The sequence below is a fragment of the Excalfactoria chinensis genome, chromosome 17 (genome assembly GCF_039878825.1).
Source record: "Excalfactoria chinensis isolate bCotChi1 chromosome 17, bCotChi1.hap2, whole genome shotgun sequence".
Taxonomy (NCBI): domain Eukaryota; kingdom Metazoa; phylum Chordata; class Aves; order Galliformes; family Phasianidae; genus Excalfactoria; species Excalfactoria chinensis.
The window spans coordinates 3,586,354-3,598,568 of record NC_092841.1 but is presented as its reverse complement, the minus strand read 5'-3'; the positions used below and the strand labels follow the sequence as shown (position 1 = coordinate 3,598,568).

The window sequence follows — 12,215 nt, the reverse complement described above, 5'->3', positions numbered from 1 at the left end:
GGCCTGATACTGGTTAGAGCCAGTACTGGCACTGGTACAGCGGACTTACAAAAGTACTGTCATACCTGGACCAAGCAGCGGGGACCGGTTCGGCTGGGCACTTGACTGGTGCGATGGCTGAGGTTCAACCATGTTTGTGTTGATAATGGTGCTAGTGGTGGTGGTATTGGTTGTGGTACTGCTCTGAATGATAGGATTATTTCTATCCCACATATTTACAGTCTTGTTGTTGTTGTAATTTGGGTCGCCCCAAGCTGAGGTACCATCATCAATCTCCATCTTGCGGCGAATGGACGGTGGAGATGGCTCTTCCCAGCCAGTTGCCTCACAGTTCTCTTTTTGTTTGGCTGGCACTGGCCCACCAACCCACCCCGACCCCGTCTGTTTTACAGAAGCAGCTCCTCCCCAGTTACTCACACTGTTGTCCTGGGGTTTATTAGCCCAGTTTTGTTGGGGGCCTGGCTTTAAAGATTCCCCCCAACTTGTACCTGTGTTAGCCTTGCTGTTTGTGCCGTTTCCCCACCCGCTGGTCCCAGACCTCGTGGAATCATTCCATCCAGACCCTGACCTATTGTCAGAATCCCATCCAGATCCATTCTTCTTCCCATCACCCAAGTGTCCGGGAACAGACGATGAATCTGTCCAATCTCCACCTCCTGAAGTCCAGCTTGGATTTGATTTCTGTCCGTCTCCCCAGTTTTGAGATTTGGGTTTCTGAGGTTCACCCCAGGTAGGTGATTTGTCCTCCTGATTTGCGGTCCCACTCCAAGTGTGGCCGCTTTTGGCAGCAGCAGCATTATTAACAGTAGTAGAGCTTGCTGACTCTCCCCACCCCCCTGGGCCATTTGGTGCTTTGTTGTTATTGTCTCCCCAACCTGTATTTGTTGGAACAGCTGCAGGTGGAGAGCTGACCCACCCAGATACTGAAGAGGTATTTGTACTGTTCATGATGGACCCATCGTTCTTCCCCCCTGAGTTTGAAGATTGAGTAGCTGCACAACCCCAGGCCTCCGTTCCATTGTCATTCTTTCGTTCAGACCTCGGGGACTCTTCAAATTCCCAGGCAGTGTTTTGCTTTACAGGGGTCTGTCCCCACCCTGTATTGGACAGGACCCTGGGGTCAAGGTCATTTCTTGGCAACTGAACTTGCCCTTGGTCTATCATCCCTTTGTCTCTCCTCCTGCCTTCTGCAGCCCCCTCCCTCCCCGTACTGCCTTCATTCTGACTGCCACCGCTGTCGTTGCTTCCTTCGCTAGCTGTGGTGCCAGATGCTGCAGCTTTGGCCCAAGAGTTTATTTGTTCGTTGCCCTGCTGCATGGCAGGATTCGGACTGGTAACACTGGAGCTATCCCACCCCGCCGATCCTTTCCCATTGATGTCGCTATTGGAATGCTGGTTTGGGGGTTTGACCCATTCACCGTTGACACCGTTACTGGTGTTACGGTTGGGGTGGCCCCAAGCTCCAGAATGCATACTACCAACACCGCTGTTGCCACCTCCCCTGCCCCACGCCAGTACCCCAGGACCAGACGGAGGCCCCGAATCCCACGCGCTCGCTCCGTTGCCTTCCTTTTGCACAGCACTGCTGGATCCATTTTGTTTAGCACTTAATGCTGAGTTCACAGTGTCTCCATTCCCCTGACTGAACCCAGAATTGCTGTTTCCTGTGGCAGGATTACCTGGGGACATCCCCCAAACTGAACTGCCCATTCCTTCACCACTGCCCCCACTGACTTGAGAAACTGATGTTCCATTAGCACCAGGAAGGCCTTGCAGGTGGGGCGGGATGATGGCCCCCATACCAACAGCCATCCCCCAGTTCGGCAGTCCATTTGTCTGCATTGCATTGATAGGGTTTGGTGAAGAGTTCATGGGGTTAGTGTTATTTGGTCCATCAGTGTTAAGGTTCTGAGGTTGTACGCTGAAAGACACATTCTGAGAAGTGGACGTTTGTGGTTCTGTGCTCTCTTGCGGCAGCAAGTTTCCCCAAGCACCTAAGGTGCCTGTCGGGTTCCCATTCTGGTTGCCCATGTTCTGACCTATGGCACTGACCGGACTGCAAATACTGGAAGGGTTGCCTGCTCCCACAGTTCCCTCATGTCCAAGTACAGGCCAGGCAGCTGGATTGGCATTAGGGTTAAGGTTAAGATTAATGCCAGCATTTGAGTTGGAAGCACCCCAGCAGTTTTGACTTCTACCATCTCCAATCATGTTGTCCATCTTGCCATCCCCACCGCTGGCAGAGCAGTGAGCTAGGCCAGAGCCAGAGCCTGCAGCCATGCCCCACACTCTGGCCGAGTTGCCGTTACCGTTGGCTCCACCAGCTCCAAGGGCACTCTGGTTAGAAGTGCTTTGGACGAGTGCTCCGTTGGCGCCATTATTGCCATTAGTTTTCTTTGTATGTCCAGTGAAGTTGCCTTGGGCACTCCCTGTAGCCATGCTACTGTTCTCTGAGCCACAGTTGGAGGCAGAGTCAGTGTCTGTAGTACATTCTGAGGCAGATTCAGTCTCAGCTCCTGTGATGGAAGGCCACGCTTCCTTGTCAGTCCTGTCTATTATCACTTTATCCCAGCTGCAGTTGCCTTCACTCCTGAAAGTGGGCTGCTGTCCCCAGTGGGAATTTTCATAATGGTCTCCCAATCCACTGTGACTGAGATCTGAAAGGATCCAAAAAGGTTGAAAATGAGTGCACGGTTCAAGCACCACAAAACCACAGTTAAGTAAGTACTGCTTTACTGCTAGATTACACTAGCTATAACGCTGTGCTCTGCGCTGAAGTGCAAAGCATCCTAAAATTCAAAGCATGTTTTCCAACACGATACAGCAATTTTCTTCAGTACAACAAACTAGCAAACCCGATCTTTTGTGCTGTTGCTGTTTTGGTTCTTTAATCTGACAAAACTCTCAATTCAAATGGAATAATTCCATTCTAGAACAAAGGCACAAAAATGTTTTACATGCAGCAGCAAGGCTAATTAAAACAATAATGCACACCATAAGTAGATGTTAGCAAATACACCGACCTCCATGAGAAATGTGTAAAAAAAAAATGCATTATTTGAGTCAGTTCTCAAAGAGCACCCAGTGATAAAACATGCAACGTCCTCCTGCCGTTACACACATTGCAGCCACACCACCATCCACACGCTCCATTCACACACTGACAGCCACCTTTTGCTGTACAGCATCAATTATGCGTTCAAACACTGCTGCCGTAACCTTTAGGTTATAGCAGAGAACACACAGGCGTTTCAGAATAACAGTCAGCTCAAGAAAATTAGCTCTTAAAGGATTTATAAGGGATTTCAATGTGCTTTTTAGCTGCACGCATCATCCAAAGTATGTCCAAAGTCCACCCTCCACCCAGTGAAAGTAATGCTATATTGCACAGATATCCAGCAGGCGGCCTTCAGGACACAGTACATTTACCACACACCAACCCTCAAACAAAGACACTGATCAAGCAGTTCCTAAAGAAGCTCTTGAACCTTTAATTGCTATGGGGCAAAATTATACTGAAAGACACAACCGTTTTCACACTAAGGACTCTGGTTGAGTTTTTGCTTTTACTTTCCATTCCAATCGCTCTCTATAAGAGATCTTTGGTAAACATTTCTCCTTTTTGTTTCTTTTAATGGGAATCTCATGGTAAGTAATTCAGTCCAATCCAGGGGATACATGGCAAAGGCCACCTGCACAACCCTTAATCCAGCTGCTGATCTTAGGAGAGGAGAAAACTGCAGCTCTACGTTACACATTTTGGATGCCAATTATTGTCGTAAATCTACACTAACATGACTTGGATTTTTACCACCAATTAGCCGACATTGGATTTGAATAAGAAGTGCAAGACTGCTCTGAGGGTAAGATGTACACAACAAACCTCCCAAATAAGCTGTTTAACAGCGGATGACTAATATACATTGATTTGAATCACAAATATTTTGGTGTGATTAGCTCCTCCAACTGCCTCCAATTAAAGGTACTCCAACACTGTGAAAAAATTATTCCAAGAATAGAAAAAGCTCTCGTGAACCAAATCTCATTATTCACACGTTTCACCTGTGGCTTTGCAGGCAAGAGCTGTGATTAAGTTGCCTCATGCGGGTTAAGGGGATACAGAACGAACACACTAACCCCAGGCTAGACTGCATCTCATCCCAAAATCAACTGGAGAAAGGATGGGAACACAGTCTCAGCTCATTGCCTGTCTGCTCACAATGCCAGGACAAGCCTGGTGTTTCACAGAAAGACCCAAATAACGCACATTTACAGGACAAACTCACAAGAGAATAATAAACAGCTGGTTAGACCAACCCGGATTATCATCCCTACACGCAATGGCCAGCAAGGAGGAAAAGCATCACGTTAGACCTGCAAGAAACCGAACGTTTACAGAGCTGAAAATTTACCTGATAATCTACGAAGGTGTTAAACAGAGCCCGAATCCCAGATAAAGCAGGGAAAGTGAAAGGAAGCCTGCAAAATGACCCAAACTGGGTTGACGGGGTCAGAAATATGAGCCAAGCAGCATTGGGAGCAGAGCAGAAACAAACAAAGGAAAAAAGCTGCAGCAGCCAAGGCCAGCAGATAAGAAGTTGAGGTAACCAAGGAATCAGATAAGAGGAGTCGTGTGTGTGTGATTTTTTTCTCAGCACAGTGGGTGGTGAGCTTCAGCAGTACGTTTCTGACATGTCAGGAAGATTTAAAAGCGGCTTGAAATACAGTTTCAATACAGAGGTCTCACAAAAGCTGAACCTGAAGCTCCACCTGTGAGCACAGGAGCAGAGCGGCGCTGTGCAAGGCAGGCGGATGGAAAGGGCACAAGCAGCCTGCGTGGGGCTCACTGTGCACATGGATGGCATGAAGAACAGGGAAACAACTTGCAAAGATTCCTCAGGAGGGAGCAAAATGGTTCATTGCATGAGACAGAGGGATTTGGAAAAACAGCCAAAGAAACAGACAAACCACAGCAGAAAGATGAAGAATTACGCAGAGCAAGAGCTGACCATCCTCTAACAGTCTGGTACTATAACTGGGCTGAGCACACTGCTCAGACAGCATCACACAGCCCTGTTTGGCTCCACGCAGCAGCATGCAGGCAGCTCAGAAACCTCCCACTTTCAGAGGGCTTGAAAATCAGTATTTGCTCCTTTCCAACAGCACGGTTGCCAAGATTCAGATTACGGCCTCAACAACAACCACTGACTAATCTGAAAGAGGCTCCTTTGATAAGGACTGTGCTAATTCCAGTACACATCATACAGTGCTCCCACTAGCAGCAACATACCTGTGCTGCTCTGCTCGTTCCCTGCTCTGAACTCAGCAGGGATTCACACTTGCAGCTCTCACAAGGAAATGTGCTCAAAAAACAAAGCGGTCAAATCTAAATCCAGCCCCTCCAGGCTGCAAAAACAAAGATAAAGCCCTCCCAGCACAGAGCAAACCCCTAAAAGGGTCTTTTGATACAACGTCTGCAGAAGCGAGCATCCAAAGGCCATTTTTCCACTTTCTCTAACCTAAAAGCGCTTCATTCCTACAAAGCAAATAACCCAAAGAGCAGCAAACGTGCACTTAACCCACACGGATTTGACACCAAGAAGAGAAATAATGAAAGGAAAATATTTTTTTTATACGATGAAATCTTGGGGTAATTTTCTTGTTGTTTGTTCGGGGTTTCCTTTGAACACAAAAATCCTCTCCGACTCTCTAGGAAACCACGTCTCCACAAAGAATGCCATGGCTTTCTTTTATAAGCTCTTAAGACCGGGATGGGAAAACCATTCCACTTTAGTCCTGCAAAGCTCTGAAGCGAAGCAAAGCGCTCAGCCTACCAGGAGCACAACCACCCTTCCTGGGAGCTGCCATTCTGAGCAGAGCAGTAGATGAGATGCACACATCTCATGTCAGCACCGCTGCTGCACCGCCACGTCCAACTGCTGTTAGCACCGACACTTTGTGCCTGGAAATCTTCACTGCGTGTCTTTTGGGAAATACAGCCCTCTCGGCTAACAAAACCTCCAGCAATCAGGACAGAAAATCAACATAACGCTGAGATTAACAGCACTTTTTGTTCATTAAAAACCACCGCTACAAGAAAATATGCAAAACACCCCAACAAAAACTCAATGCAAATTCAAACTGCAGGCATACTGGCTACCAGAAAATGGCATGGCTTTGACCAGTGCCACCAGTAAGCAGCGGGTGACTGGGTTTTGTTTTTGCAGTGTAATGGGGAGGGAGGAGATCCCTGCTATTGAACACTGCAGCCGGCTGGATTCGCACACCGCAGCTCAGAAAACGTTTCTGTTTATGGCAACGTAAACAAATAGCTGCAAAATCAGGTTAATGCTTACATGGGCTGCAAATGTCAAGCACGAGCAGAATGAAAGGTGAGGAGCTGCTGCATGCATCTCTCTAAAAGCAAAGCGCACGGCCTGCAGAAAGGCTAAGGCTTTTATCTGGAAACACTGTTTGCAATCGTATTCCTCATTGTTTCCTTGTTGTTTTTAGCTCTATCTTCATAACTTCTGTCACAGTAATTAGTCTGAACAATACGCAGCACAATTACGCACCCTCAACTATAATTTAACATTCAGCTGATTTACGAACCGAAGTAAGAGGGAAGTGGCAAAACGGCACCGCCTCGGATAAATGTTTAATGAGAATCTTATTAATCAGTATAGATTTGATTTAAAGCGGAACGAACAAAACAAATTCCTCTTTTCTTACTCTTGCCTGTATTTTTCAATGCATGTTAGTTGGCACAACAGCCCTGGGTTCACATGCTCTGGGTTACCTGCCACATCCAGCCCTGTCATTCCCTGCCCAGGGGTGAGGATAGATCTGAAAGCTGCCCTCTACTTGATGCGCCTTGCTAGCAAGCTCAACTCCTGAGACAGACAAAAGATGGAAGCACCAAACAGAACAGCTTTCCTTGGAAGCAGAGCCCGGTTAAGCACACAAGTGGGAAAACCCGTCAGCACCTTCTAATTCTCTGCGCTACGACACAAACACGTCTCTCATTTCCTCTGCTGCCACAACCTTTCCGTCGCAATTCACGCCGACAAGCACGCAACAAGCAGCGCCGTGCTCTTCTGCATGGCTGTGCAGGATGGCACAGTGCAGGATGGCACAGTGCAGGATGGCACAGTGCAGGATGGCACAGTGCAGGATGGCACAGTGCAGGATGGCACAGTGCAGGATGGCACAGCACGGAGCTCTGCCCGCCGCACGGCTCCGCTGTGGAGACGCCATTTTATCAAACCTGAAACGCAGCCAAGAGCCGAGGACGCCGCGCTGCTGCTCTCTCCCTGAAACGTTATGTAATAAATGGATTTAACAGCAGCAGATGCTGTTTTCTCAGGGTTCCGGTTTTTTTGTTGTTGTTTTGTTTTTCCTCTCCCCCTTTGGTTCTAAGAAGGGCAGACGGGTAATGAAATACCTGAAGCAAGGAGCCGCCCAACCATCCTAGGAGACGCTACATTGTGTGCAGAGCTGCTCCTGCATCTACGTCCTGCGCTGCAATATGTCGGCTGTGTGCAGCGGGAGCCTCATCCTGTAGCGCTGCCAGGAGTCGCGCCGTGCCGGGCCTGCCTGCAGGTTGGGCCCAGCCCCGACTGAGAACCGCTTCTGAGCTTTGATTATCTAATTGCAGCTGACACTAAACCGATCTTCCTTCCTCTTTTAAATTCTTGCAACTGTCACAAAACATTTTCACTTCAGGACCCGGCTACAATTAGTGCTCCGGCCGCTTTTTTCTTCTGGTTTGTTTTTGAAAGTCAGCCAAAAGCGCGGGCGGGCGCTGCCAAAGCTGCCTCCCGCCTTCCTCCTCCTCCTCCTCCTCCTCCTCCATTCCTCCTCCCGCTCAGAACAAGTCCCATATGTGTATTGGCCCTCTGCCAGCCGCTTAATTACTTCCCTGCCTCTATCTCACAGCCATCCAGGCAGCAAACAGCGGAGCATATTAATCACAGCCCCGGCTGTTTGTACGCTGCGCAGACAATGCAGCTCGGCTGCGGGGTGGGGAACCGTCAGCAGCCGCCCTGCTTGTCTTTACCCATATGAACGCAGCGCATAAAGGGGGAGGGCGCAGCCAACATAACATCACACGTTTATATAAGAGCAGCGTTGAGATCTTCTAGACAAAAATCCACACGGTGGCTCGTTTATACGCAGCGTTCCAGCGCACTTCACCATCATCCCACCCCCCACCCTCCCCCCCCCGTTTCCCTTCTCTTCCTCCGCTCTGTCCCAAATACATACTAATTGCACGGCACACTGTAAATCTGCTGCTTCCATTCCTGTCAGGTGTTTGTCAGAAGGGCTCACGGTTCGCGTTGGGTCGCACACAACCGATGGCTCTTTAAAGGTTTGGCTCCGTGCTCTGAATTGCTGCCACTTCACAACAACCGCGGCACAATCGCTGCTGCTATTCCTGGCTCCAGAGCTACACTGCTGAAGCACTCCTGAAAATAGCCAGGCTCCCTATGAAGACATTTGCCCCCTGCTTCTGTGCAGCGCTGTCTGAATGTTGGATGGCTTCGACTTCATTTTAAAAACAACTGATGAACACAAATGCTGGCTCCTCTTGGCTTCGCTCAGAAAACGCTTTCAAAGAGAATGGGAAGACTGAGAGTCAACCTTGCAACCACTTTAAAGGCCAATATATTGTGGTTATATTCTCTTTAATACCAGCTATCAATGGTGCTTATCAATGGCACCCTGGGGCAGGGAGCACTGATGCCATGCTGAACCCAAGGCTGTGCCCCAACTCCTAACCCATCTGCAGGGCACCAGTAGCCCCAGGAGCCATTATGGGCACCCAAAGGCAAAAACTGGAGATGTCAGAGGTTATAACCTCCCACCTGAGCTAAGCAACTATTTCCACAGACACCAAATGATGTCTCTTCAACCTGCCAATGAAGCCCTTTAACCTTTCTGCTCTTTCTCCCATGGGTTCATGTCTGACTGCATGGAATCCCAGCCTGGATTTGATGTCTCACTCCCCAGGGATGAGCACACATGCCTTCTGGAAGCCAGACCTCAGCACATTCCATCTTCCCTTCAGTCTGTGACACTCTTTGTCAGGTTCACCTCCTGTGACCAACCCTAGATCCATTTCTGCAGCACATTTCTCACGTAATCATATTTCTGTACCCGGTTGTTCCGGTCCAAAAAAAAAGAACCTTCCCCTTTTCTTTTCTTCTTTATTTGATTGCACAATTTTGTCACCGCTGTTTTGTCTTCCGGTTGTCTTACATTCTTCTCCAGTTTGGCATCATTCAAGAACTTAATGAAGGCTGTTGTTCATGGCCAAATGACTGACGCAAATACCAGAGAGGACAAATATTCTATCTCAAAACTTAATTTTGCCAGTTAAGGGCTGATAGCTACTCTGTGTCTGCACCCTTCTGAGCAGCTATCCCTGATCTAACAGTAATTTAATCTTATGCTTCCCACTTACTTACAACAGCATGCATCCATCATGCCAAAGCCTTCCGAGGCACTGTCAAAAGCCAGACACAGACTTTATGACATTATTCCCTCCTGTTTTGCAATGCCTGTTGCTCGGCTCTGACAGGGAACTGCTCTCCTCCGATTTGCTCCCAGTAAACCCACGCTGGCTCTGCTCTTGTTTCTCCATGATGTTCTGCATGTACTGAAATAGCTGTTTTGCTTATTTTTCCTAGTTCTGTCTTAGAGGACCGCACCAATATATCTATAATTCCTCAGTTTCTCCTTTTGTGCTCTAACACACAAAGAGCCAGTGGGTCAAGATTGCTCCAACCCATCCTCGCTGTATTCTCGGCCATAGGTTTCATCAGTTCCACACTATCTGAAGCATTTCGTAAGTATTCAAACTCACTGTAGCTTCACCTTTAAGCCACATAGATGAGAGAGAAGACACAAGGTATTCTTGATGCCATCTATTAATGGGTCTCCCTGCTGACCATCACACCAGTTCCCTTAGCCTTCCTTGCATTATTTAAGGAAATGTGTCTTTTTGTCCATTTCCCCCCCCCCCCCCCAACAGCTACAAACTGCTTTGCTTTGTTTGTTTCTTGCAGCTGTACGAGTTCACCTTTCCATCACTTCACACATCACTCTCTCACTGCTCCTCCCCAGGACCACATTCCCATTCCCTGCTCACTCTGACCTCAGTAGTTGCTTTTTGCCCTTTGCTCATCCTGCAGCTCTGTCTCTCAACACACTTTATCAAGAAACTGCCATCTGCACATTACGGAAACCTGCCAGACTCTTTGTCTCTCAATGTTCTTTCCCAACAGACACTTGGGCATTTTATTTATCTGGCTACCACTAAATCACAGCCTTCTACAAGAAAACTACAGATAAGGTACAGATCTACTGATCCCAAAGCAAATGTGCCAGCCTTTGATTCATGATGTTTTTGCACAGCCACGCTCTTTGAAAAGGAGGGCAGCAAAACACAAAGGTGTTTCAGTTATGCATCCCCTTGCAGATTCCTATTTCTCCTTCTCCTGGTGAACAATTTGAATCTCTGTCAAACAGATTTGAAACAGCAGATTTATTTGTCACGCTCTGCTGCCCGATGTCAGAGAACACACACAACACAGACAAACTCATTCCAAAGATTAGTTTGCTGATGAGTTTTAGCCATCATTTTTCATTCAGAACGCCCATATTTACACTACGCTAAGGCTGCTACTTCTCCACATTGACATTGAAAGCATTTTATGGATCTTTGGAAAATTTACATGGGAGACAAAAACCTTTGCTAGCTGTGACTCACTTCCCACAGACCTTCCATTACTGTAGTTCAGAAAACATTAATCACTTGGGACTAAATTCCAGACAGCATCTACAGGCTGGATCCCACCTGCACATTAACTGCGTGCTTTCCTCCTTGCACTGTGGCTTTAAGCTTCCTTTGGTCTAAACATACACCTGACACAAGTGATCTGTGACAACGCAGAGTGATGTCCAGGGATGTGTACCAGGCAAAACCCAAAGTATTTGTACATAAGCATCATGTATTTGTTACACACGGGTTAGGGATGAAGAAAGAAATGGCCAAATCTGGAGTTTTCATCCTCTGACTTCACTTCTTCCTCACATCTCACCCTCACCTCCCCTTTTTGTTTTAACCAATCTCCTCTTGTTCTAATGCAGCCCAAACTCCCTTCCCCAGCTTTCCCGCATGCCCTTTATCTGATCCTTTACAAAGGATCCAGAAAAAGAAAACCAGTTTTTGAGAGATGTTTGTTTTTAATCCAGTAACTCGCCAACGACAGGCAAAGACACCATACAGTTTTGCCAACAGAGACACTCTGCTAACAGAACTATAGAATATGGGCCCATAAAGTTCAGCTAATCATTTCCATAGGGGCAGTTTTTCACATGTGCATTTTTCATTAAAAACCGAGCTCTTTGCCAAGCCTCCCGGAAACCAATCTTATTTCAAACTTGAAACGATCCTTTATTCATATGCTCCATAACTATTGCACACACACACACACACACACACACACAGTGACCACCAAGTACAAAAAGCTGAACAGGGCTCAAACTTGTACTTAGTCTGAAGGTCCCTATTGCTTTGCTCATCTGATGACACAGCTGTATACCAAAGCTTATCTGTGTTTCCTGACTACACTGACTGCTTTTAGACAGGATGGTACCTTTCCCTGAAACACCTCTCCAAATTTCATGCAACTCCCTTACACGATTTGCTGTTAGAAGGAATTGTGAAGCAACCAACAGTTAAAGCATGGGATGTCACGTCAGATGTCACATCAGGGCAAGATGGAACTGGATCCATCAGACACGCATCTTCACGGCAGTGGTTCTCTTCTCCTGCTTCCTCAATATTACCCAATGGCAAAGCTAACACCAACATGCCAACAAGAAGAGTTAACCTGCCATGGGACAGCACCTGGTAGCTCCCAACTGCTCACAGCACGTACTGGACATGCACACACCATGCTACAGGAAGGAATGCACAAACCGCAGCCAAAGAAATGCTGAAACATGAAATAAAACCTCCCACTTCAAAGGAGAAAAAAGAAACAAGTTCAGTGCAGAATCCAGCATCAGACCCTGCTAGGAAAATGCAGCTAACAGCTCTCGAATTCTCAGCTCCCAGAAAACAACAGATACAATAAATTAAGTGCAACTCTTCAGCTTTTCACAAAGCCCCTTGTGCGCTGCATCTCGTTTTGACTGCTGCATGA

General features: G+C 47.4%; 1 protein-coding gene across 7 annotated transcripts in view; it reads right to left on the bottom strand.

Annotated features, from left to right (window-relative positions):
• Nucleotides 1-12,215, bottom strand: part of TNRC6C (trinucleotide repeat containing adaptor 6C) — a 78,875-nt gene that overhangs the window by 27,521 nt on the left and 39,139 nt on the right. For 6 of the 7 annotated variants that reach the window (XM_072351597.1, XM_072351598.1, XM_072351599.1 and 3 more), the window contains exon 5: nucleotides 66-2,657. In XM_072351597.1, coding sequence (XP_072207698.1) covers nucleotides 66-2,657 — 2,592 coding nt within the window. Of the gene's footprint in view, nucleotides 1-65; nucleotides 2,658-7,444; nucleotides 7,725-12,215 lie in introns of those variants that run through there. The other variant, XM_072351600.1, reaches the window with a different exon arrangement.